The sequence below is a fragment of the Ips typographus genome, linkage group LG5 (assembly GCF_016097725.1).
Source record: "Ips typographus isolate SLU linkage group LG5, UJ_Ityp_2.0, whole genome shotgun sequence".
NCBI lineage: Eukaryota > Metazoa > Arthropoda > Insecta > Coleoptera > Curculionidae > Ips > Ips typographus.
Window position 1 is genome coordinate 7059723 of NC_138426.1, and position 26886 is coordinate 7086608.

At 38.5% G+C, this 26886-nt stretch overlaps 2 protein-coding genes and 1 long non-coding RNA gene across 9 annotated transcripts in view; 2 read left to right on the forward strand and 1 right to left on the reverse strand.

Annotated features, from left to right (window-relative positions):
* Positions 1–14055, reverse strand: part of LOC145729456 (uncharacterized) — a 31860-nt gene extending 17805 nt beyond the window's left edge. For 2 of the 5 annotated variants that reach the window (XM_081980230.1, XM_081980226.1), the window contains exons 1-6: positions 13915–14055; positions 10292–10768; positions 8642–8727; positions 6236–6388; positions 2911–3123; positions 1040–1225 (exon numbers count right to left, since the gene is read on the reverse strand). In XM_081980230.1, coding sequence (XP_081836356.1) covers positions 1040–1225; positions 2911–3123; positions 6236–6388; positions 8642–8717 — 628 coding nt within the window. In that variant the 5' untranslated portion in view covers positions 8718–8727; positions 10292–10768; positions 13915–14055. Of the gene's footprint in view, positions 1–1039; positions 1226–2910; positions 3124–6235; positions 6389–8641; positions 8728–8784; positions 8928–10291; positions 10769–13914 lie in introns of those variants that run through there. The other 3 variants (XM_081980227.1, XM_081980228.1, XM_081980229.1) reach the window with 3 other exon arrangements.
* LOC145729499 (uncharacterized) lies at positions 9084–10628 on the forward strand. 2 transcript variants are annotated; one of them, XR_014178384.1, is made up of 3 exons: positions 9084–9680; positions 9749–9847; positions 10495–10628. It is a non-coding gene; the product is annotated as an uncharacterized LOC145729499 (long non-coding RNA). The 2 variants fall into 2 exon arrangements; XR_014178385.1 differs by lacking the exon at positions 10495–10628 and adding an exon at positions 9902–10293.
* On the forward strand, positions 13949–26320 carry sas (stranded at second transmembrane protein). 2 transcript variants are annotated; one of them, XM_081980232.1, is made up of 17 exons: positions 13949–14099; positions 19656–19770; positions 19821–20086; positions 20603–20821; positions 20878–21001; positions 22432–23003; positions 23054–23222; positions 23274–23437; positions 23799–24335; positions 24460–24643; positions 24701–24838; positions 24892–25063; positions 25116–25269; positions 25322–25493; positions 25562–25782; positions 25839–26072; positions 26124–26320. In XM_081980232.1, the coding sequence occupies exons 1-17, from the start codon at positions 13949–13951 to the stop codon at positions 26129–26131; spliced, it is 3600 nt and encodes a 1199-aa protein (XP_081836358.1). In that variant the 3' UTR covers positions 26132–26320. The 2 variants fall into 2 exon arrangements, with proteins under 2 accessions (XP_081836358.1, XP_081836359.1); XM_081980233.1 differs by lacking the exon at positions 23799–24335.
* The last annotated feature ends 566 nt before the right edge of the window (positions 26321–26886 follow it).

A 26886-nucleotide genomic window follows, 5' to 3' on the forward strand; every position in this document is an offset into this window, starting at 1 on the left:
CTCAAATTTGCCAGAAGCCTCTGAAAGCCATTTCGTTTTACCAGAAGTCTGTGAAACTTCTCGAAAAGCTGTCAAACCTGCCAGGACCTTCTGGAAACTATTTTGTTTTGCTACAAGCGTCTAAAACCTGCCGAGACGTTAACAAAATTGATAGAAGCCATTTTGTTTTGTCAGAAACGTCTGAAACCTCTCGAGAAGTTATCAAAATTGCCAGAAGCCTCTAGAAGCCATTTTGTTTTACGGGAAACCTGTGAAACCTCTCGAGAAGCTGTCAAAATTGTCAAAAGCCTCTGGAAGCCATTTCGTCTTACCAGAAGTCTGTGAAACTTCTCGAAAAGCTGTCAAAACTGCCAGAACCTTCTGGAAACTATTTTGTTTTGCTAAAAGCGTCTAAAACCTGTCGAGAAGTTAACAAAATTGCTAGAAGCCATTTTGTTTTACCAGAAACGTGTGAAACCCCTCAAGAAGCTGTCAAAATTGTCAGAAACCTCTGAAAGCCATTTTGTTTACCAGAAGCCTGTGAAACTTCTCGAAAAGCTGTGTGTGCCGAAATCAAAAACCGAAAGAAAACTTAGAAAACGGCTATAATTTCTGCTGTGTAAATCATACCGCTCACACCTGACCAATCACATTCATTCCTCCTAGTTTTTAAATAGACTATAGTTAGGAGAAAACCATCTTAAAGTGAAGTTTGTTCTGTCAGTAATAGACTGCGAGTGTCCAACATGGCCATCTGAGAGTGTATTGAAATACCACAAGAAAATTACCGGATATAAATTTTTAGTTTGTTGCAAAAGGTTAATTTGCTCAAAAAACCAATAAAACAGACGAAGATTAGCGATCAAATCAAAATGTCATTCCTTATACCCAACCCTACCGAGTGTAAACGTCTCCGAGCAATAATTATCGATAAAGGTGAGCATTTTTCGCGCGCTAAATGTTACAAATAATTCCTCGATGATGCTTCGCCTTATTGCAACATCGGTACCTTAGCCCAGTGAAAGTTCAGGTCAATTTCAACCGGCAGATGGGCACTTACATGTCGGTACTGGTGGGCAGGGGGGATCGGCGCACGCCAACTCCTCCAAGTGACATTCCAAAGCGTTGGGACAGTTGATGTCGTCGCAAGGGTCACGACACCGGCACATGGGACAACCCTCTTTGGTGAGGGCGAATCCGTGAGGGCAGAACATCCTGCAGGTAGCTTCTGCGCACGGTTTCGGCGCTGAAATTAATATACAAGACCTTTTCAGTTGTTTTAATGTGACTTGGGAAATGGGAAGGAAGATCACGAAGGATTGTTGCGGCAACAATCAGGTTGGTATTTGGCCGAGCCCATTTTGACGAGACGTTAACGGGGTTGATTTATATGATTTTCTTGACATTTATTCGTGAATGTAAATTGAGTTAACTTACAAGTTTGAAAGATTTTGCAGGAAAGTGTGTTTCTCCAAGTTTGTCCTCCTCAATGGGCCTGTCCCACAATTTTTTTTTATTTCATAACTACAAAGACGGATTGAAAATATTATACCCTTTTTTTTTTGGTTTTCAAAAATATTAAGTCTAAATAGAAAAAAAATGATGATAAAAACTACATTAATCTCATGTTTAAAACGCCCGCCGCCGGTGACGTACTACACTTTCAACCAATCAGCGACAAGAAGTGAAACAGTTGGCGTGCAACAGCCAATAAAATCGCCCAGAATTACGTACGTCACATGCGCGCCAAAACAGATCTTTTAAATTTAATGGACAAATTCAAACTAATGTAGGAACATTTACGACCATAATTTTTTCTTCAAGTATATGAAAAATTAGTTTTTTGATCCTATTCTTTCGATTCCAGTCATTAAAACAAAAATTTATGATATGTGGGATAGGCCCATTTCAGTGGTTTTTTAGGGCACAAAATAGCGGTCAGTTTGTACAATGAACGGACAGCGCCATCTTTTACAGGCTGTCAAAATCGGTAATACAAAGTGTCCAGCAGTTATTCTGTGCCTAAACACTGTTTTTTAAACTAAAGCGAAAAAAATGAAGGGATGTAATTGACACACTAAACTGTCACTGTAAGTTCGAGGTAATCTGATTACGCATTGCACGCATATTTTGCCTATTTGCGTCCGAAAAAGGAAAAATCAGGTCAGGGTGTCCGAGTGTAAGCATTTTAGACTACCATTATCCATAGTTTACTGCTTCTACTGTTGTTTACATCGGTTTCATTTCTTGAATCAATTTATTAGAACGGTCAATTAGTACAGATTGTTATGTCAGCTTAAACGGTCGCGTTTACACCGTCTTTGCTCGATTTAAGAATTTAGTCAGAATGCAAAATGAGAGTTACTAAAAATAGTCTGGGTGTAAACGCAGCAATTAAAGCACATTTTTTTAGGATTTTGCGTAGGCAATTTCATGTTCCACCTTGATTACCACTTTGGAATTCCCCGGTGCAGTTAACCCATTGCAATAATTTACTCTTCGTTAGGCCGTATATCCAATAATGAAACCGGTTTTGCGCAAAAAAAGCACCCGGAACCCCGTCGAGTTCGAAAATCCATAGGGGTCAGGTCGGGTCGGCTCGGATGCCTCCTTGGTGCGTTTACATAATTACGACTAGAGTTACCACATCGGCATTAAATCCCTTGGTTACCTGGGGCTCATAATCCCCGACAACATAACAAATAACATCGTCCGTGCTTGTTTATGCGTGTCCTGCCACCTACATGCACCCAGTAATGAATCATCATTTTTTTTTTTGAACGTGAAAGTGGTTCCTTCGCTTGCACACATACAGTACTCGGCAAAATAATGTTCATTCGATCATTTTGTGAGCTTGAGAATGCCTCCTTATTTCCAAACAGACCATACCAATTTGTATGGGTACTTTGTAAACGAAGACGCGGTACTTACCGGTACAATTGACCAATGAAGCAGCCGGTGCTCTGGTACCGGGTAACTCGAACCCGCTGGCGTCAACGCACCAGCAGGAGCTGACGATTTCGTTGTCGCACTGCACCTCCTCGAAACCGCCCTGTTTGTTGCACCGGGGCATCCGCACTGACTTGGTTTCCACCCCCAGAGCTTTGGCTCGTCTCGATGCCGCCATCCTTAAAGTTTGACAACCTGAAACAGTTTTCTGAATTAGTTTTTGAGTAATTTGATTTAATTACCTTGTCTTTATAGCTAACCGCAAAACTGCTATAATGGTATTAAACAGTCGTATCGATGCGAACAATGCATTATACAAGCCTAATTAAGATCCAATCTTCATTTCTTCAATGCTAACGATATAATTGCGACCAATTAGAAACAGGATTGCATACGTAAAAGAAGCATGGGAATGTCACAGGACCAGTCTAGTTACATTTTTTCTAACAATTATAATTGTTACGTAAGATTTTCGACACTTTTTCGACCGTTATCATCCTCAGAAAATCCTGATATTTATTTGACAGGCTTGCAAAAGTCTAATCCGATTCGTAAATTAAATAATCGTGTCCACGTTGCCGATTCGGGTTAGGTTAAGCGGTGAAGAAATATTTTTATAGTCTGCTGAATTTCAACAACGCGAAGAAGCAGAAGCGCATTCTTTTGTAACCGGCCCGCGATGGATTAGGAAGGCTTAAAGAAAATCAATACGCTTATATAACAATCAGAGGCTACTTAGTATGGTTGACCCTCAAAAGTTTCGGTTACCTAATGAAAAGAGATTGGGTAATCATGTTATAACAATACGCAATACGCGAATTTACTTCTGGTGTTCAGCAGGGATACCTTTTAACCAAGTCAAATTCAAAAACTATTGATAGGTATACCCTATCCAGGACCAACAGTCAGAGATTCATTGAATTCGACCAAAATGGCGGTACATAACACGTATGGTGACAGCTGTCAAATTTTTTATGTTCAACGTTGCCTGTTCGTGTTAGTTAGTTAAGTCACTTATCCTAATAATCAATTCAATTTATCTGTTAATTGCATCAAGTCGGCAAGTGTTTAAGCTTTATTTATTAAAAATAATTAACCACTTAAAATCTGACCGGTTTTTAAATTGCAACTGAATTGCAAATCAACAGTTTACTTCCTTTGTTTAATTAACTTTCTTTGTCATTTTTGTTTAAACTGTCATTATTTTAATTACAAAAACAACTTACCTAATGTTTATGTTAAAAAAAATTCTGTATTTCATTAAACCAGAATAAGAAAGTGGACATTCCTGAGACTAGTTTTGTATTGGTAAAATTATAATAATTAAAGCGCACAAGGGCAGTACTTGAATTTGAAATTTTTAGGTCGTAACACTCGATTATCCATTATGCCTATCATCATTTTGTTTAGCTATTTAAATGACCTGAACCTACAAAGCGATCCAAAAACAATTTAAAAGCATTTTTCGAGCTCGATAACGCAACTATAATATGCAAATATCGGCCCATTTTCGTGGTGTCCCAACTCGAACAATCAAGTTCATATTATTCTAACATAATAAAATAACAATGCGCTTATAAATTGGTCCTAGAGGTGAAATCGTTTTTTATGGCATGTGCAAGTTATAAGACCACTTTCAGATATGATTTGGAAGTTTAATTTGATTTCGGTAAGACTAAGATAGTAAGAACGGTTTGGCAACGCCGCTGAACTGATAGTTGAGATTGACATTTAAGCTGCAAACCCCGAATAGATAGATAGGACATAATGGCCCCATTCGTTTTCAAGTTCCATTCAGGGAGCAGAGCTTTTTTGACGTCACGATGACGTAATTTGGGAAAACCATAATATGACCAACTGTCAAATTACGTCATTGTGACGTCAAAAAAGCTCTGCTTCCTGAATGGAACTTGAAAACGAATGCGGCCAATGACAAAAATCACAGCCTGGCTGGATTTGTAGGAGTCATGGCTGACCAATCAAACAAGCGAATTGCGCTTCACCACCGCCTACTATACTAGAAAGCCTAGAAGGTGCTTGTCAAAAATTCCAATATGGCGGAAATAGTGGTGACAGTTTGCGTTTATTTGTATTGTAAAAATTGAGTTTTCTGAGGATTAGATGAATTTTTACGGTTTAAAATCAAGACTTGAGGTTATTTGCGTAAGTTATTTTTGTTTGCTGCCGTTCATAAGTTTTTCAAGCCACATTGTAACAGCAATTCAGGAAAAAGCCCAACCGTGTCAGTTTTTTACTTTACAAAAAACCGGATCTAACTCACTAATGGTTGAACACTTTGAAGTGGGATGGTTTTACTCGAACACTATACTCAATGGTAAGTACAAGTGCTTTCTAGTACAGTGGACTTATTAGGTACTTGTTACATGCGCAGGTATGTGAGTTTTATTTTAAAGCGTCCTACAATGCGAGAGCAACAAAAATAATTTTGAATGAATGTTCTTGGTAATAACATAAGAACCATTTACCAATTTTGCTTACCTAGTTTCAAGGATTTACAGATTTTCTTGTGTTGCTGTGTGTTGTACTTTCCAGGACAAATGTTCTAACCAATTTGTTTAGGCTGGACTTGATTGTGTATAAAAAAGCTCTATCCATACATATCTGGATCAGGAATGAACCTTTATTTGATTTTCCACTCACAACTTGCAATCAACTACACGAAATAATAAAAAAATGCATATTTCTTACTGCATCTACATACGTTTGTGTATAAAACGAAAACCGCTAAGGCCGCCATTAAAAGTGACATTTTAGGCTTTCTAGTATAGATGGCGGTGGCTTCACCCGATCTGTCCACAACGTCAAAGCTGTCACTTTACTAATTCATTGATAACAACTTGGGCTGCATTCGTTTTCAAATTCCATGGAGCGAGCAGAGCGTTATTGACGTCACAATGACGTAATTTGGCAAAACCATAATTGGACCAGTTGTCAAATTACGTCATTGCTCTGCTCGCTCCATGGAGCCTAAAAACGAATGCAGCCATCGATATGCTAGATGCTTATGATTCCATAGTTTTTCGTTGTGGATTATTACAATCAAGTCCTTGATATCACCATATTGAAAGTGAAAGATGGTTTTTATATCATCTCTGTTCAACCAACCAAGTCTGGTGGTAACTTTCATCTTTAAGCAAATTTATTCTTGAAACACCACGTGTGATTCTCACTTCATCTTGTTCAACTAAACTACTCCGAGTACCTAATGTGTTTGAAACGAACCAGCCACGCTTATTTACATTAGTAGTGGTAGTGACGTCATTAGATTGCCCATGATAGAACTTACCGGTAAATAGTTGTTTGGTACAGACTTTACCGCAGGGGCTTTTGCAACAGACCGCATCCGGTGAACAGTCCTCGTCCTCCTGGCACTGTTCGGCCCTAAAAGGGCACTCTGTCAGCATAGGGCATTTCGAAACTGTTTCCAACACGTCCAAATCTGAAATTGGGTTAAACAAATTTAGTGGACGCTTTTAGAATGTTGAAACCGCACTACAATCATTACGGTCCTTGAATTAGAGCCATTTTCAAATTCTAATAACTATAATAGTCTAAGTTAATAACGTGAAATCACTACAAAAACGCCATTAAACCTACTTTAACCAGTCGACGCTGGTAATTTCCCGTTCTCGAAGAGGATGTTGCACACCCTCCTAATTTCGCGCGCCTTAAGCTTACAAAGAACTAATTAACCGGATTAACGAAGGATTGTTTAGGGGTGAATGGTAGTTACTTTTAAGTCCAAGGCTACCAATTTTCAACTCGCAAACTGGACCATTGACAAACTGTGAGAACCGTCGTTAATAGTTGGTCATACTGTAAAACGGTCTAACGCTTTCGTATTACAAGAACTACCGTTAGGAGCGAAAGAAGAATACCAGGAAATGAAGATTAAAACGTCACCATCACGAAGAAAAAGAAGCCGGAATAGTGAATAAAAGCCGACCTGCAAAAGCAAAGCCACTGGGTCACCGAGTCACCGAATGATATCGCTGTCCAGGAAGTTTAACAACCGGAATTGAGATTCTTATAGTTTCTATTGTTTGTTTAATTAATTGATTTTTACACACTCAAGAATAACAATTTAAAGACAGTTGACAGCAAAACCATTGAGGTGTATAAAGCAGCAAGTGTCATCTGTGTGTAACAAGATTATGTGAACAAAACTTGCATAAGTGCACAATCTGCACATGCGAGCAGAAAGCGTAACTAAATAAGATGCAGGGAAGTCGTAGTCCAGTGCTACGACCCATTTTTTGTCATTTTTCATAATTATGCATCATTTAGAGGTTTCGTAATGGGCCTAATCTGCAATCAAACTGTGATCGTTAAGGACGATAAAAAAAGATGAGCGTTTCCCACAATTTGGAACAGATTACTACACGCTCTACCAGAAAACACAAACTGCATTAGATCAGGTAATCGAACATGTTGCAAGTGCACTGCTAACGCAATTTAATAATCTTTCTTTGATTATCAATATTTGCTTTTAATTAAACATTCACGACTGAAAGGAGACCAAATATTTTATAGCACTCGTGTTAATATACAATGAGTGCCTGATGAAGACCAACTGACCGAAATGTCTAGTCAGTCAGGGCACAGGTGACCGTGACGTATTTTCCAATCTAAACCAATTTACATATACCTTTTATACAACATTGTCAACGGTTGTAATATATTTATGTTCATTATCATAGGAATACAAGGTCGCATTAACATTAACAGGGACAGGAAATTCTCGTGTTACATTTATTCATTAGGTGTGATTATTCCTCGTCAGAGAAGAAGATTGACAAATGACATGTGACACTGTGTTTTCCGAATAAGTGTAGTGATATGACAACTGTCATGTCAACAATGAACAAAGTTTTGTCTGTAGTATTGCACTGCACAATTTTTTCTACATTCTTTATTTACTTTTGTCATCGGCGCCTTGATTTCAACCTTGTACACCTTAATTTGCATTTTACATTGCGGTGGTATTTTGAGTGTTGATATAATAAACTTTCTCCGGCATCGTTTTTGATCGTCTATCGATATCTACGGAAAGTAGAACTCATGACACTCTGGGCAACATTCCTATATTTTTCCTTCAATCATAATTACCCTGCCAATTTCGTAGGCGTAAATCAAACTAAACAGAGTCGTAAAACTTGAAATTGCACGTTCTAAAACCGAAAAAAATACTGAAAAGTATTGGTCCGTAAACTACTGTCGTTCCACGCTAGTTCCTTAATCGCCCATATGTGTGATTAAAAGCAATCAAAATGGTGCAATGCCAGGTATCAAAGAGGAAGTGCACCCTTTCAAAAAATTACGCAATTTGCTTTCGAAATGAAAACAAAGCAATGTTGCCCCTTAAACCGTGTCGTAATAACACTCTAAAATTATGTTTGTTACACAAAAAGAACTAGATTCAATTTCTTGACACTTGGTGAATGAATTTTTTTAAGACATGTAGTTTTGTTACAATTTTGTTGCATAATAAAATCAACACCAAAACGACCCTGCTAACCTTTTCAAATGGCCCGACATTACGCAACTAATCTATTTTTGGTAAGATGCTACATTTCACGAAGATCGTGAGGCGTTACGTCAAACCTCTGACCTATCGCCATTTTAACAGAACCTTTATATGGATCTCCCCATTAACGACAAATGGGAATCTGAAACGTCATCTGTCACTCACCTGCTCGACTTCGGCACCTGACGCGGGTCACCAAGACGCACAAAACGGTGATGATTAAGGGCCACTTGATTATCATGATAGGGCATCTGTAAAAGCAGAAAAATTGGTAAATTAGAGAAGTGTAACAACTACTTTCAAATTACGTTATTTTATGGACAGGCGATAATTAACCGACTTGAGGATACTTCACGCGTCACGCTGCACTTTCACGTCGAAATCGCTTTATTCAGGAAAGTTTACTCTTCTAATGAATTAACGTTGTTATGGTCAAATAAAACCAGTAATTAATTGGTCATGCTTGTTTAAAAATTAAAAAAAGATTTGGCAACTCTTCATTGTGTAAATTATCAATGTTTACGTCACGTGTCATATGTCACCTCTCTGCTACCTACACCCGTTATTATAATCGCACATTATTGCATTATAGAGAGAATTTTTCGACCTCCTTCAGATGCATAGACGAGGAATTGATTATCAATTAGAGGAAAAATCATACAAAACTATTCAGGTTAATCGGATTCGCTCGTCCCCCATTTAGTGTGATTGTGCATTGTGCTTTAATTTTAGTGTAGGAAGCACGCGCTTCGTCTATAATAAACTGCAACTGTCAACAGTGTATCTTGGTTCTCTCTCTCTGTGTCTTTCGTGTATATGTTAATGAGAGAAATTAAGGTTTGACCCGGCTTTTGTTTACTATTATTATTATTGATCGTTGAACGAGTTAGATTTGATTTATTACATGATCGTGTCGCGTCAATCACATTGATTTCGTCGGGAACCAGTTTTATATGCAATCACGAAAATATTTTATAATTACTTAACTAATGTTTAGTAAGTCTGAATGGTAAGACCAAATGTGCAGTATTTGTTAAGTGGGTAGTTTGTGATCGGTCAAAAAATAATGACTTTCTTTCATTAATAATCGCCCACACTTTCATTGTGCGGGACGCCACCATGAAATTTCATTATTATGAAACGTTCGTTAAAAATAGAAAAAAAGACGAAGAAAGCCAGCTGTCAAGTTGGAGAACACGACAAGGTAATCCCATTATCCGACGTTGCTTTCGATGATCTAACAATAATCTTGTTTTTTTTTTAATGAACTAGAGAGAATAGATGATTAGCTTCCGGAGTTCACATGCCAATTTCGCGTTACATAAACCAAACCAAATTTCCGGAGAAAGATATTTTGACAGTTTTGCGGAGGTAATTGTCAAACTAATATTATTAATGACCACTTGTTCATGATTTTAATTGAAGAAGAACATCTTCTTAAAACGCATCGGAGCGTTAATTCGAGACTTAACGGCATCACAATTCTAGGTTAGAACGCTACAATTAACCGGGAGGGTAAGTAGTTTTATGATTGATACGCGTTCCCAAATTGAAATATTGTGAGTCACATGTGTGCAAATACAACGCTGACCCTCTCTAAGTGAAATTTCTGTTTGTGTGCTCTGCTTTGCAAAACTTTCTCGAGACACTGTTAATTGTTTTTTTTTCTGCTTTATACAGGGTGACCCAAAAACATGAATTTTATGTATACTAGCAGTGTCTCAATTTTTTTTTTTTGAATCCGTTGAATTAAATTTTTTTGGTTATTTTTTAAAAAGTAGTGATAAAAAATAATTAATTTAAAACAAAACTCACCCAAAATTAACAATCCAAAATAAGCAAATTTAGAGATAATAAAAAAATCACAAAAAAAACGAACACTATCTCTAGTATCAAGATCGGCCGTAAGTCAAAAATTGGCGCTCCGTCCGTGTTTCTACTCAACTCGACCGCGCGTTAAAGTCGTCGTCGTTCAACTGTTTGGTCCCGACTCTCGTTTGTTTCTCTTTCCGAACAAGAACCGCTGCCGGATCGAGCAAAGCCCACTGACCGACTTTCCTCGCGGATCGCCGAAGAGTTCCCAACCCCGTCATCTTCATCATCACGGTCGACCGCAGACGTAGGCGAGCGCTCTTCGGTTACATCAGTGACGTCAACACAACTGCGTATCCGGGATGCTGATCCTGAAGGAACTTCTTGGTTGAGAGCTCCGTTCAGTACTCTGCGTGACCTGAGTCTGCCTCTTTTGTTCTGTCATGTCCATTTGACAGTTTTATGCAATTTCTTTCACTTCTAGAACACAAAAATACAATTAATATTTAAAGTTGGAAAATAGATTTTTCAAATCATAAATCGTGCTTCCGCATCGTTTCACATTATTTTCAATGGGCCACCGAACCGTGCAGGTTCGTTTACCTTACGCAAATTGGCGGCACCATCAAATCTGCGCTCGTTTACGGTAAAATGACGGTCGTTACGGTCCTTTTGATGCCTTGACAATTATTCTATTAAAGGTCTTTATCAAAACTAGTTTTATTGAATATCCGTTCCAAGGGAACTTCTTTGCAAACATTTTTGTATATTTTTTTTTCGAGTTGCAAGATCGAATAACAGTTGTGCTAACAAATTCTCGAAATCGCACTAGGGAACTAAAAGTTTACCGCAAACCAAATATGCGACCGCAAATCGCGTTTTTCACCCTATTAAACGATTAAGTTGCAAGAGAGAGGTAAAAAAAGTCACCTCATTGTGCAGTACATTATATAACCTGTCTAGGTACTTTAGTATTCAAAGTTTCCTGCTTTGCACCTGTCAGGACACGATACATTGTCACGTGACTGATTGACATGTCACGTGACCACTTTGAATGAGTACCGCAATTTTGAGGTCAGTCGGTCAGTTCCCGTTCAAATTCCCCCAAAATTTCAGTTGAATCGAACAGGATATGAGAGTCCTGCAATAAGTATTGCTTAAATTGGTGGGTGCTCAAGTACCAATGGAATTCCAATGAATAATGTACACCTTGAGTACCACCGCATCGAATTGCCAAACGGACGACCTTGCATTTTAAAGGATGTCTCTGGTTCGATTACGACATTCTGATTGTTTAATTCAATAGGGTAGTACCACGCTAATGATAGACAGTCATACGTTATTGATGTAATTAATACGCTTTTTTTAGTTGTTGCTGATTTTTCTAGTAATTTGTCATTTTATTAGCGGTGTTTTTTTGTTAATAATATTGTGTAACAAACTGTCAACAACACTTGGAACAGTCGCAGATAAAAATGTATCAGGCAAACAGAATAAAGATTAAAATAATAATAATAAAGCCGTTTATTTCCAACAGGCCGATGACACCCCAATTGAAAGATAGTATACGAACTCAAACTTAAATAATTAATAACTAAATACTAAAAATTAAAAAAAGACGAACGAGAAGGAAGTTTCACACTACAGGGTGATTCCAAAGTTAGTGCTTTCTTTTCACCTGCGAATAGGGCTTCAAAAAATACGTTTTTTTTTCCTTTGACGCTTTTTCGAAATATGAACAATAACGAAGATACAGGGTGTCAAAGTTTTACTGAAAAAAAACAAAATAAAAAATAACTTAAGTTTAATTTTAACTAACTACAGGTTATTCCTTATCAACAGACATAAACAAAAACAATAGATTTCAGCGGCCTTTGAACTAAGTTTTAATAATTTGACATTTTAAATTAAAACAGCATTTAATTTTAGGCACGCATTAAGACGGTTTTTATTTTTTTACTCGAAAGGGGGGATTTAGTTTTAGAGTTAGAATCAATATTAAATTTTATGTTGAAAAAAACCAGTAGGGTAATATTTTTTTTCGAAAATGTTTTAAAAAAATTGTACACGCGCCACTGGTAAACGCAAGGAAATTGTTGTTTCTTGGAAAATTTCCTTTCCACGTAGCTACTGACACCTACAAAATTTTGCCTAATTACTTCAAGTGGTTTGGCCAAAATCATTAAATTTTAATTTTTTCAGTAAAACTTTGACACCCTGTATCTTCGTTATTGTTCATATTTCGAAAAAGCGTCAAAGGAAAAAAAACCTTATTTTTTGAAGCCCTATTCGCAGATGAAAGGAAAGCACCAACTTTGGAATCACCCTGTATAATCACCAAAAGGTAGGGGCAGGTAGGTGCAAAGGATATGTACAAGCGAAAAAAAAAATGAAAAAAGTAATTTACGACCAAAGTGCCGTTAAGAGATGCAACCAAACGGTCAGTATTATGTATGTTCAGTTGCCTACCTTAGCACTTTTAAACTGCTTTAACTTTACTATAGGCAACTAACCATGATAGTTTTCGTGTAGTGGGTTGCCTATCACCCAGGCCCAAGTCGGACTATTATAAAGAACGTAATTAAGTTGGATTGGAATACAGACTGCACGGTTCCACCGAGTGTAACCATGCCAGTTTGTTGATTAAGCCTGAAGATGGCATCCGAAGCTTTGTTATTCAGAGATCATAACTAGACTAGTCAATTATGCAATTACGCGTTATTGTAAAACAAGTTTTTAGTTACAATGTTTTAAAAGTAGATTCAGCTTAAAAAAAAACAAGTTTATGTCAAATCGTTTAAAACTCCGAACGATCCTTTCTAATCTAACGTGAAATCAGTTACGGAACTGGGAAGAACATTTTTCATCAATTCTGTCTGCTACGTCCGTTTCGATTGGCTGGAACGTTCGTACGTGCTTTCATCTTCGTTTAATGACCAGCCAGTGGCGGAGTTGATAACCTAATCGACTGTTGAATTCTCTTAGCGCTCAATTAGCCGTTAGGTTTGAAACTTTGACGTAAATTTCGTAAATTGTTGTTTTCAGGTCAGATGGCAAATGGACGTTTAAAAGCATAGCGTACGCCACTGGAGCTAGAAATGCTTCTTCGGTTCTAAACAATTCCGAAGGGGGTTTGTTGGTTGCTTTTGGTTAACTGTTAGTTAAACACACACGTAATTCAACTGAAAAAATTAATTTCAAGGAGTTCAAAAAGTGGCAATATTGACTTAGCGCCCAAAAGGACCTGAGGATCTCATGGACTGATTTAATGTAAATTTAGTGGAGGAGACTGAAAAAGCTCCCAAAAGATGACCTTTTTTCACTTTATCGCTTATACATATAAAACCGAGTATAAAACAAAACATGATAATCGAGAACCAAACGCGATCTAAACACCGGGTACCGTTTAGAAGGAAAAAGTCGCGGTGGTGCGCGGAAGGTAGGTCGCCGCACGACGATGGTACCACCGAACCCAACCAAGAACCCGTCCGCGGTTTCATAAGTCCGCCGGCGCGAACGCGAGAAGGTGAAACCTCTTCGGTACGGTGCTTCTAGTTCAAGCCGATCAAAAAAACAATAAAATAGCGGTAATGTGATCGAAACGACGACTTTTACCGTTCGCTTACCTCGATTTTTGCACATCTTAAAAACATTGCTCTTATGGGAAAAAACGTCACGATGTTGTCCAGGAGTCGACTCCTGGTGATCGGTTGGGTGGTGGTGTGTTGTGCGCTCATGGATTACTCGAACGCTATGGAAGAGACCTCCGGGTGTCCAGATTCACCACACTGCAACACTTCTAATCTTTTCGGTAACTTGTTTTGCTTCTTTTGCATAATCTGAAATTAACAATTTACAGCCTTAATTTATAATTAATTACACTATTTCCTTTGGTGATGTAGTTAGGTAGATTATAGCGGATAGGAACTTAAATAGAGTAGTGACTTAAGGAACGTGTGAACTGTGTCAATGCTCGTTGTTTCATAGTTTTAATTAATATGGTTTCCCGTTTGTTATGGTAATACCATTGCTTGTTTAAACTAAGATCATGCTGTAAAACTTTAAACAGTGACAATTTCCTGTGAGCAAACTATTTTTAGGTTTTCAATTTCAGCCAGTCCAGGAACTGATATCCTATTTCCATCAACTACCCATATTACGCAATTTGTTTATATCCTTGCATCGATAACTGTACAAATTGAAACCGTAAACCAAAATCATAGAATCGATACTCAGTCACATCCGACACACAAAAGCCATCATTGGACACCACGAAAAACAAGAAATGGTTATTATTATGGTTATATCGCCGTCGGCTTGACCTCGACACAACAAACTACGGCCAGTACCCACTTCTTTCATAAATACACTTTGGCCGTTGTTTCTATTGTAGTCAGCGAGATTAAACCGATTTGAAGTTGGGGCATTGTTCTGAGTTAATTTTCAACGTTTTGATTGCCTAACCCCGTTAGTTTAAGAACTGAATTTGCTGGACACAAAGAAATCTTGATTTGAAAACCCCCCCGAAACAGGTAAAATTCCTCAAGAGGTTGCCAGTGGTTTTTTTAAGATAAAACCGCAACCAAAAGGTTTGGGGGTTGGACCACAAAACGCAAAACAGTTCCAGTGATTAAATTTAACCGTACCTTAATGACTGATGAGTCTTCCACAAAGGGGTCTGAATCAAAGAGTACCCAAAATTGGCGTCACTAGCATGCAGAAACCAGCCACAAAACTTTCACTGAAAAAACACGGAAATTTTGCGTAAAATCACATTAAACTCTAAAAAACTACAAAAACCGAAAAGATATTGCCCGCCATTTTGACTCTCGAAACTGTTTTAGAGTGGCAAGTGACAGATGCAAGACGATGACAGATTTGAAGCATACTTTTAGAGTGCGTTCCGAAATTAGAGTCATCAAGTTTCTTATCCGTTTCAGTAGTGTTATTAACGCTTGATCATATTATCTGACTACCTCTCTGATTCTGATAAACGAAAAAAGCTTGTCAACAGATCAACTAGACTACAACATTTGACAGTTGGCTTGCCACTTGAACAACACGTCAAAAATGCCAAACCAAACCTCCATTGAGCTATAAATAACTTGTTTACATGGACAGTCCAAACAATTGCGATAAAAGAAATAATAATTGTTACTGCATTGACACGCAAATTGTGATTTATTCCCATCGACGTGCTTGCAGTTTAATTGAATTGACAAACATCGGAGAAAAACCCACTCGAAATAGCAAAACGTTGCGACAACCGTAGATGGAAAGTTGGAGCGATGCAGGATATTAGCGGCCACCTTTCTCCAAGAACTCGGCTAAGGTGCAACTGAAAAATTAGTGGATCAAGGCCAAACCGGTTCAATTTTTGTTTCGGTGTTAATTTATACCGAAGATGATCACGAATCAAAGTGTTGTCCGATTAATTACCTCCTAAAAACTAAGCTATAAGACCGGTTAAAGCCTGGATTGGAGGTCTAAAAGCTATTAAGAAGATAATAAAATGTGCGGTTGAGTTTAAGGTGCTTTCTTGAGCAGTCAAATCCAACAACAAAAGAGTACCAATTTAAACTTTAATACCAGTCAAATTGTTTAAATACTTTAAAATTGAAGATGGCTGCGCTGTCTGACTGCTGTCAATGTCACTTGTATGGTGATCTAGATCGGCAGTGTTGCCAGTGTAAGTTAAACAGACGGGATTTGACTCATTTTCTTCTCTTCCATCATTCGAAACCTTCACACAGGGACTGTTTGATTACCAAGTAGGAAGAACCCTAACTCTGACGTAATCGCCGCTAAATAAACTTGACCAAACCGAGAGAAGATTCGACCCAATATAATGAGTGTTTTCAAGGTGACGGTAAAAACCGGCTGGCCGGATCATCAATCGAATAATAATGATGCTGATGAAATTGATGAGCACTTCCACCCTGAACTAACATATAGCAAAAATCGGCTTCCCGGTTTAATAAGCTCCGTCATTCTCAATCAATCAGTGTCCTGTTTTTATTCAAAAAGCTAATTACGTAATGTACTGTTAAGTAGACGTGGTGAATACTGAGCCAAAGGCGTTTGCTCGATATAAATACACGAACCAGATGTTGATCGAAATACCAACGACTCGAAAACAAACAAATCACTGGCTAACTCTAAAAGGTTGATTCATTTCATGATAGCAATCTTAATTTACAGTTTTGTTTGGTCGTAATTCTTTTAGTTACGGTGTAACACTGGTTTGTGGGAATTACTACCATAGAAATTAGGATTATAAGCTCAGTATTTGCATATTGCGCTTAATTTCCAACTAATCAAATTGCACTACTAGTCACCCAGCAAAATGGCGTAGCATCAAACGTACATTGAATTCAAGGTGGTTCACGTATGAATGACTCACAAGACGGCTAAACTTTCGTCCGAAGAATTCACACATAAACTTGTCCTTTTCCGGCTAAATTACATAAATACCGCAAAAGAGGAGGAATCCGTTTGACCTTGATGCGAACCGCCACCTGTCATACTTAGTGAAGATCAATTCGAGGTAAGAGAGAAGATACACACCTGTGATGGCCTCTTGAAAAAAAAAACCTGTCGGATCAGCTGGTCCTGGGGCTTTGGAACGCGACCGGCCGATTTTTCTGGGGCCCGCTTCGAAGACGAAATAGAGAAGAAGAACATTCGGATGTTTACAGGCCATTTTTTCAATGATCGTTTGTCTGGTATGTGGGTGCAGGAACGGACTCGGTCCAAGCCTACAGTAAATTAAAAATCATTACTAAAAATGTTTCTGATCGTTATGAACTAAATACGGAACGCACTATATAATGATGACCTTCAGCAGCCATTTTGGTGCCGCACAAAACTAATTAATAAGTAAACCACTGTTTTCCAATCAAATTTTGTCAAATAAACTGTGTTTTTGAAAGGTCTAGCAGATGGTGAATGTTGGCATTCACCAGATTGAACAAACCCCCCAATTTAACACCGTTTTGAAAATATCCTGGTCTGGTTACAAGTATAATCACTATCATTATACCGCTCGCTATTCCTTGCATGTTTTATCACTCTTGGTTTTTATCTATAAACTGGTATCAATTTGAAAGCCAAAGACAAACATCGCGCTTTCTTTTTTCTTTCATTAACCGGTTCTAAAGACTCGCTTTGTATACAAAAGGTGATAATACAGTGAAATTAACCGTTCAGAAAGCGAAATTTCAATATAATGCAATTGACGCGTACGTAAGTCAACAGGAAACTTAAATAATGTTTAAAAGTGTTGACAATTTCTTCATTGAGCACGCACTAGCTTCTACGTTTTGTACCGGTTGCCGCTAACCTAACCATATAGAAAAAATGATTGTTTGAAAGTGTACTGCAGGTCATTTGCTTTTGTTATTGTTTTGCTATTTTATTCAGTGAATAACTTACGCGCCAATGAGCAAGGAGCGCCAAGCTCGACAGACCGCGTAATTTTGTACTAATTATGGAAAAAAAACCATCACCCACGTGGTTCAGCGTTTAATACACAAAAACGGAACGCACTAATGTTACAACCGTCACATACGTGACAGTCAGATGACGTATAATTTCGGTTATTCTTCCCTAGACCAATTGTCACGTGACACTCCATTGTGTACAATTAGAGCAGTCACATGATAACTATCAGATTAGTGAAAAGACTAATAACCGAATTTAGTATGTTTTTGGTTCGTGAATTCCAATGAAGCCTCTTGCTTGTTAGCATCCAGCCAAATCTTCTTAACTTAGTTGTTAATTGAATATCTGTTGTGTCCGTCATTACGGTAGTTTCAACCAATTCCGTTTGATATTTACACTATAACCATAACCTTTGGGTTCGCATCTTCTATCGTGATATGCCATCTGAAGTTCTAGGTATGAATGGATACGTCCGACAACCAACAATTATTCAGTTTTTGCTCTCTCTCTGTATGATTTTTGTATTTTGGATCGTAAGTGAAAGTAGCGCACAGTGCATCAAAAACCAATTGAAAGAACAATAAACACCTACTTACCATTGTTAATAAGAATTGTGTTTTGATTTGATGATGCGTTTCGAAACTTGCGCGTTTGCCAAGATAGCCACCAGTTACGTCATAATTAAAATAGCTTAATCCACCGCCTAATATACTAGAAAGCCTAGAAGGTGCTTGTCAAAAATTACAATATGGCGGAAATAGTGGTGACAGTTTGCGTTTGTTTGTATTGTGGAAATTAAGTTTTTTGAGGATTAGACGAATTTTACGGTTTTAAGTCAAAACTTGAGGTTATTTGCGTAAGTTATTTTTGTTTGCTGCCGTTCATAAGTTTTTCAAGCCACATTGTAACAGCAATTCAGGAAAAAACCCAACCGCGTCAGTTTTTTACTTCACTAAAAACCGGATCTAACTCAACAGTGGTTGAACACTTTGAAGTGGTATGATTTTACTCCAACACTATACTCAATGGTAGGTACAAGAGCTTTCTAGTACAGTAAACTTATTAGGTACTTGTTACATGCACAGGTATGTGAGTTACATTTTAAAGCATCCTTTATTGTGAGAGCAACAAAAATAATTTTGAATCAATGTTCTTGATAATAACATAAGAACCATTTACCAGTTTTGCTTACCTAGTTTCAAGGATTTACAGATTTTCTGACATTGAACAGTGTTTACTAGTTTGCTGTGTGTTGTACTTTCCAGGACAAATGTTCTAACTAATTTGTTTAGGCTGGACTTGATTGTGTATAAAAAGCTCTATCTATACATATCTGGATCAGGAATGAACCTTTTTTTGATGTTTCACTCACAACTTGCAATCAACTTCACGAAACAATTTAAAAAAAACATAATTTTTACTGCATCTGCATACGTTTGTGTATAAAACGAAAACCGCTAACGCCGCCATTAAAAGTGACATTTTAGGCTTTCTAGTATAGAGGGCGGTGCTTAATCTGAACAGCATGTGTCAATTGTCTAATCAGGCGCTACTGTAGAGTCATAGATCAGTCAACTGTGTGCGTGGATCGGTATTAACACTAATTAAATCGTTTTCTAGGCATTTTTTTGACACAAAAAATCTGTTGTGTACATTTAAGCGGTTTTTAGACAATTACACCGCAACAATTTGGTTTCCACGCCAATAAATCAGTCTCCAGGGATTAAAAAAGTGCCATTTAGGTGCCTACTTAACAATTACCTGAACAAAATGAGAAAACTGAATCGCAACGGCCATATTGTATTTTTTGAGTGCGTTTTCATATTGGGCCACAAGTGGTCGATTTCACTAAAACCTTTCTCTTTTGATCTGCTCGAGTATCATCATCATTACTAATTATTAATTAAACATAATTTGGTTCCAGATGAAGAGGATTTGCACGTGACCGCTTTGGACGCCACTGAACCCCAACCGAAAGCTTTAAGTATGATGGCCGAAGATCATATCGGTGGTGGGTTCCAACCAACCCCAGTACCATTGTAAGTCACCATCACGTTGAAATCGTCGGTTCCTAACTAGCTGATTACAGATCTGCTAACAACGAAACTCAGTCAACATCTGAAGAACCCACGACCGTTAAACCGGAAGAACCTAAAGGTCGAGCCTTGAATTTCACTTTCCACGAAGCGAACCATCACTCGAACAATTTAGCCAACATCACAGACGGGGATGAGTTTGACCTTAGTGACGTCACGATTAGGGATGGGGAGGATGACGGTATGGAGGAAATGCTCAGTCCTAAGATTCTGGTGCCCTTAAAAGGTCAAGAAAAGGCCACTCTTAATATGACCGCAGGTGGGTAATGTTGCCATTCCGGAATTACCGTATAAGTACAATTAACGTATGTTGTAAGGGAAAAGCGTGGGAAGAGTTTACTCTGTCAAGCTGTTGAACCATTATAATAGAGGTGTTTGGTTCTAACAATCTTATAGCAGAGCCATCTAGATCAAATAAAATGCATCAGTAAACGTTACACAACTACATAACAAATCGATCAATTAAATCAATTTAAAACGGTACAACTAGTTGCTAGACTATTTAAGGGGAGAAACTGCATTTATTCTAGTTGAAGAAACTGCCTTGGCCTCGTCTAAATCAGACTGGTGACAGAGACGATTCGTTGAAATACCATCCTCCGCAAATTTGCTTTCAGTCGATTAGAGAAAGTTATTTATTAGCAAAATGCCGTTAGGTGGCAACACTGCACTTAAGGTTCACACTCAGGGAACTGTCACTTGAGAAATTATTAACAAAACTTGACAAGTCAGCAAACAAACTTCAACTGTCACTCCTGACACAATGCTTTTGTAGGTTTTTGCGAAAAAGGCGGTTTGACATACGAAAACGGAGAAAAACTAGAGTTGGGCTGCGACTCGATTTGTACGTGTCGTCACGGCAAAATGGAGTGCGAGGACCGTTGTCGTGGCGTGTATTTTAGAAAAGGAAAGCGCATCATCGACTCGCTTTGCTCAGAAAAACCGGTGGAAGAAGATCCTTGCTGCGCTGTAATGGTTTGCGCAGGTGATACAGGTATTCTGAGTGTTTTTAAATGGTAAAAAGATGCACACAGTGGTTGTAATTATTAGAGACTGAACCCTTGGAGATGTGTTCGTTTGGCAACAAGACCTACAACCGGGGTGACACGTTCAACAAAGACTGCTCTGAAGTTTGCGTTTGTGAAATTGCCGGCAAAATATCTTGCAAACCCAGGTAAAACTAATTTTTAATCAAGTAAAACATTTGTGTCATGCACACAGTCACATTCACTTAGTATTCGTCATTGTTTTATTGTTTCGTCAAAATGTAAAAAAAGCTTTCTACTCCCAAATCAAATTTGTAACGCAACGATTACAACGTGATGTGTTGATTATTTCCTTCATTAAACCCGAATCTGATTTAATTAGTGCAATAACTTTAATTAAATAAACGTTTTCCCGGCTTAATCACCGTGTACGACTGTTCAGGTGGAACGTAAAACTAATCTTGCGTGAAAATTGCACCAACTTGCAACTTTGCGTCAGCTGTCATTAATGAATGTTAACAAGCACCGCCCTCTGTACAAGAAAGCCAAGAAGGTGCATGCCAAAAATTCCAATATGGCCGAAATAGTGGTTGACAGTTTGCATTTGTTTGTATTGTGGAAATTTAGTTTTTCCATGATTAAATTAATTTTTAAGGTTTAAAGTCAAGACTTGGGATTACTTGCCAAAGTAATTTTTGTTTACTACTATATATTGTTGTTTATATGTTTATTATTCTAGTGAAAATGTAGTTTGTGTTCATTTTATTGTGTTATCACTATTGTTATTGTTCCTTCATTGTTCTATAATTTGTTGTTGGTTTTTTAACTTTTAAATTCTATTGCCTCTACAATATGCCGTCCACTTGTTGTTTGCCAAATTGTAAAAGCAATTTGGTGAAAGGCCCAAAAGTGTCAGTCTTTTACTTTCCAAAAGACCCTGCTCGAACCCAACAGTGGTTGAAAGCTTTGAACTGGAATGATTTTACTCCAACACAATACTCAGTGGTAAGTACAATATACTTTCTCATTCAGTAAACTTATTGCCTCTTACATACATAGGTATGTGAGTTACATTTTGAGGACGCCTGCATTTTGAGCGCAACAAAGGTTTACTCTGAAAAAACAGGACAGCTTTTAGAAGTTCCATTGGCACATTTACATTTTAAAAGAAAGGTCTTGGTAATAATATAAAACCCATTTACCAGTTTTGCTTACCTAGCATCAAGGATTTCCAAATTTTCTTTGATTGAGCAGTTTTCACATTAGTTTGTTGTACTTTCCAGGACAAAAGGTTCTAACCAAACTTGCTTTGGCTGGACTTTATTGGGTATAAAAAGCCATATCTATACATATCTGGATCAGGAATGAAGCGTTCTTTGATTTTTCACTCACAACTTCTAATCAACTACACGAAAAAAATTAAAAAAAACATATTTTCTACTGCATCTGCATAGGTTTGTGTGCAAAACGAAAACCGCTAAATGACCGCTAACGCCGCCATTAAAAGTGACATTCTAGGCTTTCTTGTACAGAGGGCGGTGTAACAAGCCATCTGAACTAACCAAACTAAACTACAGTGTTGCCAGACTGTATAACTAATCCTCACACTTCCAATTAGGTGTCCATTACCAAAAAAAACCTCAGAGAGTTGCGTTGAAATCCAAGATCCTGCGGATCCTTGTTGCAAAAAAGTTTTGTGCGACGTCACCCTGGACGATCATCAGGACCAGGAAAAAGAACCTGAAATGCTGAAACCCAACAAACACAAAATCGTATCGGCCAGGCAGCCTAACTCCACCCTTATCCTCTTGGACATCGATCCCAAATACGAGGAGGACGATGACAATTTGCCTATCGTGGAAGTCAGTAACGACAAAGAGAACTGGAACTACTACCAACTGTTCCCCAAAGGAGAACTTTTTGTCAAAGAGAATTTTAAGTTTATACGCTTGGAAGCTACTGAGGACATTGTGGAAGTGGAAAGCCACACAAACAACACTAATGAGGAGAGTAATAAAATGGAGAAAATTGAGTCTAAAGAATCCGAAGGAGAGTGCAAATACAAGGGAAGATCTTTCAAATTTGGTGAGGAGTACAACGATGGTTGTGAATCATTGTGCGCATGCCATCGAGGCGAAATGAGGTGCTTGAAACTAGAGTGCCCCACCTATTTTGGAGTGGACGTTTTAGGTAAGTTGATCCTGCCAAACAGTTGCAAATCAACTCACCGTACAATCCAGATCCAAGCTGCGTGGAATGGGAAACCATACCGCCCAACTTTAAAGCGTCCCCGCCCAATTGCTGCCCAGAAAAGGTTCAGTGCAAAAACAACGGTTCCTGTTTACATCAGGGTCAACTGTACAAAAATTGGGAACAGTTACCGTTAAACGTGACCGGATGCGAACAAAGGTCTTCCAGCCCACAAAACTATGACAGTGTTGTCAAATTTTCAAGTTTCAGGTGTTACTGTGAAATGGGCAACGTGGAATGTCAAACCGTGTGTCCGAGCGTTGCAGCGTTACCACCTGCCACTCTGGGATGTCCCCCGAACGAGGCGCGATTACAACATATCCCCCACGATGACTGTTGCATGGATTGGGTGTGCTCAAGTGAGAAAAACGAGGGTGAGTGATTTTGTGTTTAGAGAAATTTACTGGACAACATTACACTATTAATCAATGGTGTTATGGGACTTTTAGAAAGACGCTATAACGCTCAGCTGTCAAACTTATTTTGTAGTAAACCATACAATTATTAGGACAATTTACAAACATTAATTAAAACTAATAAGCCTGGTAATTGTTGATTTGACAACTCTGCCCACTATGATTTCCTTAAGTACTAAAGTAGTATTGACTCTTTCTGTCGCTGCTGGTGTGGATCCACTTTCTTGCTGTAAATAAACCCCGCTTTGCAAATAAGGGTTCTAAGGGCCTTAAACACGGACCAAAAGTGCGTACGTGAAAAGTGGATTATCATTTGCAGCCGCAGTCCGACCTACGGACGTCACTAAACCAGACTTAAAAGGACAACCAGGTGGCGTATGGCCTACCGACAAGCAACCATCGAAGGTCCTAGGTCCTCTGGTGGCCTACGAAAACGACAATCAATCGACGGAAGACAACAATAACGTCCTGGACCCCTTGAATCCTTACGAACCTCCTCACGTTCCTAAGCCCGAAAATCCTTACGTCCGTCCTAATAAACCCACTTCGGGCAAGAATAAAATTGTGGTACCTTCGGGTAATTTACCAGATCTACCTCCGCATCCGCCACAAAATCACGAGGACCTGTTGCACTTTTTGCAACAGCACCCGGAGATTTCAAAGTTGCCCTCCGGCTCTGTGCTGGAGATTCACACTGTACGACCTCAAAATGCGGAGGTAGTGCCTGTCCACGTTCAAGGACACCATCCAGCTCAAGATATTAGCTTGGAGGACATCCTCAATGAGTTACACAAAAACGTCCATCCTTTTCCTCCTACTCCCCAATTTATCAATACAGTCAACAAGACTTTACAAGGTAAATTATGTACTATTTGACCCTCACAAAAGTAGTAAAAAGTGTATGTTTTTGAGTTGGCAAAACAATGAACTGTTCTTCCATTCTTTTCTCTCATTCCAACTAAATGAACATATTTCCCCAGATACATTCAATTCAAACAATGATCACCCCTATCCTCCGGACTTTGGATTCGTCCAACCACAAGAAGACATTTCCGTTCACTCTTTGGAGGCAGTTGATCCTCACACTGTCCGTTTGGCGTTCGTTGTTCCACCCGTTATCGTAGGCCTCCATGGTAGAGTGGAGGTGCGCTACACCTTCAAAGAGTTAGTACCATATAACACGAGATAGAGGGCGTGTTTAACCTGTTTAATATTATACAGGACTGACGACGTCAACGCGTGGGACCTGCAGGTCTTCGCCCCGCCCAACGATCTGATTGCCACGCCCTCTTTAGAGTTTGATTTGTTGGATCTAGTGCCGGACAAGGAGTACAAGATTAAAATTACCATCACGCTTCGGTGAGATGATTGAAGAGTTAGGGGAGTTTAAATTAACGGACAAAAATTTGCAGAGACCTGCACAATACTCCATCTTCAAAGGTGTACAAAATTAAGACTCCAAAGGAGGTAGTTACCACCACGTTGCCACCTCAAATTCCCATCGAACCTGACATGGAGATTTCCGATATCAACTCCACTTGGGTTACGGTAGCTTGGAGAAAGTTCACTGAGTATGAGCTTCAGGTATGCGTTTACACCCATTTAGTATCAACTCTAACAAAAATATCGTTGATAGTTCATTGACGGAGTCCAGCTGCGTTTCAGAGAGTTGGAGGGAAAAATCTACACTGCCACCCCTCTAATTCACCGTGCTGTTACGACCTACACCATTGAAAACTTGAAACCCAACACCAAATACGAGTTAGGGATTTTCTTTATTCCCTTCCCTGGTAAAGGACGAATTTGTGGGTCTGATGGTGTCTTATACAGTGAATATTGCAGGTCAACACACAGAGTTAAACGCAGAACACATGGTGCAATTTACCACTGCCAACCTGGTGGACACTTACGGTTTTAGCGTGTCCCTGGAAGTGACCCAAGTCAAGTCCACTAGCGTGGAGATTTCCTGGAATGGTGTTCCATATCCTGAAGATAAATACGTCAATATTTACAGGTCAAACTTTTAATTTTGTTGTCACATCAACTGTCAGTTTGCTTGAACCATATATGTCTCTTCTGTAGGGCAATTTACCAAAGTGACTCGGGCAAAGAAGACGAAAGCACCTTTAAAATCGCTAAACGTGACTCTCCCACCAAAACCATTATTACAGACCTAAAACCTGGCACCAGGTATCGATTATGGTTGGAAGTGTATCTTACAAATGGAAAAATCAAGACCAGCAACGTTCAGGACTTTATTACCAAACCTCGGGCTGCGCCCGCTTTGGGTTCTACTTCCTCAGGTTGGTACTTACATAACCTTTGACGATGATTGAGTAATCAATATTTTTTTGGGTAGATACAGTTTCAAGAGCGGAGTTTGCACAAAGAGACGGCGGGGACTATTACGGTCCCTTGGTGATAGTTGCCATTCTGGCCACCATCGCCATCTTGAGTACCTTAATCTTGCTGTTAATATTAGTGCGAAGGCACAATCAAAATAAAGCGGCCATAACGCCACCATCGAATCGAATCAGCCAGTCGGCTTACGATAATCCCACCTACAAAGTGGAGATCCAACAGGAAACCATGGGTATGTATAAGAGTCAGTTAGAAGGGTAAAAGTATGAGCGTGTCGTTTCAGGATTATGAGGAGGCCAGAAGCCCAGTTTGTCAATACCTACCCAAGGACTGTAAATATTATAAATAAGACGTAGTTGTAACTTTTGTATGTTTTAAATGTACTTAACGAGACAGTATTTTAATGTTTTTGTAATATATTAAATGTAAGTGACAGCTTTATAAAAAGAGCAATAATACAACTATTTATTAATTCTTTGATGTAATTGTTTCAATTTAATCAGTTGAACAATCCTTTAATAGCTTTTTTACGCCGAAGTTATGGGAGCAAATCCAAACTTAACAAATATCACGTGACGTTACGCTTTGAATGACTAATTTAGTCATGTGATAAATGTCATCGTTTTATCAGCATAACCAAAAAAGACTAACACCTAACCTAAATCATACAAGAAAATTGTATTACACAACTGAGTTCATTTACTTTTAAATTACAGCAAAAATCTTTAAAATGGGCCAATCTTAAATTCAAAAATTGTTACTTGTTACACAAATTGGGAAATCAAAATGGTGGATGGACAATGCAATTTTCCAATTTCAACTTACCAGTTTCCTGATGAATCAAAAATCGTTAACGAAACCCACGTTGAAACCTCACTAATTCACTGTGTACAAACTGGTCTCTGCAAACAGATAAATATAAAAGCAAAGGATTAATTTAATTCTTAAAAAGTTTAGACATAACACTGATAACCAACAATACCAAACAAACAGACAGCAGACAGACAAAGACAATATCGGGTTCGGGTATAACCATGCGTAAGACA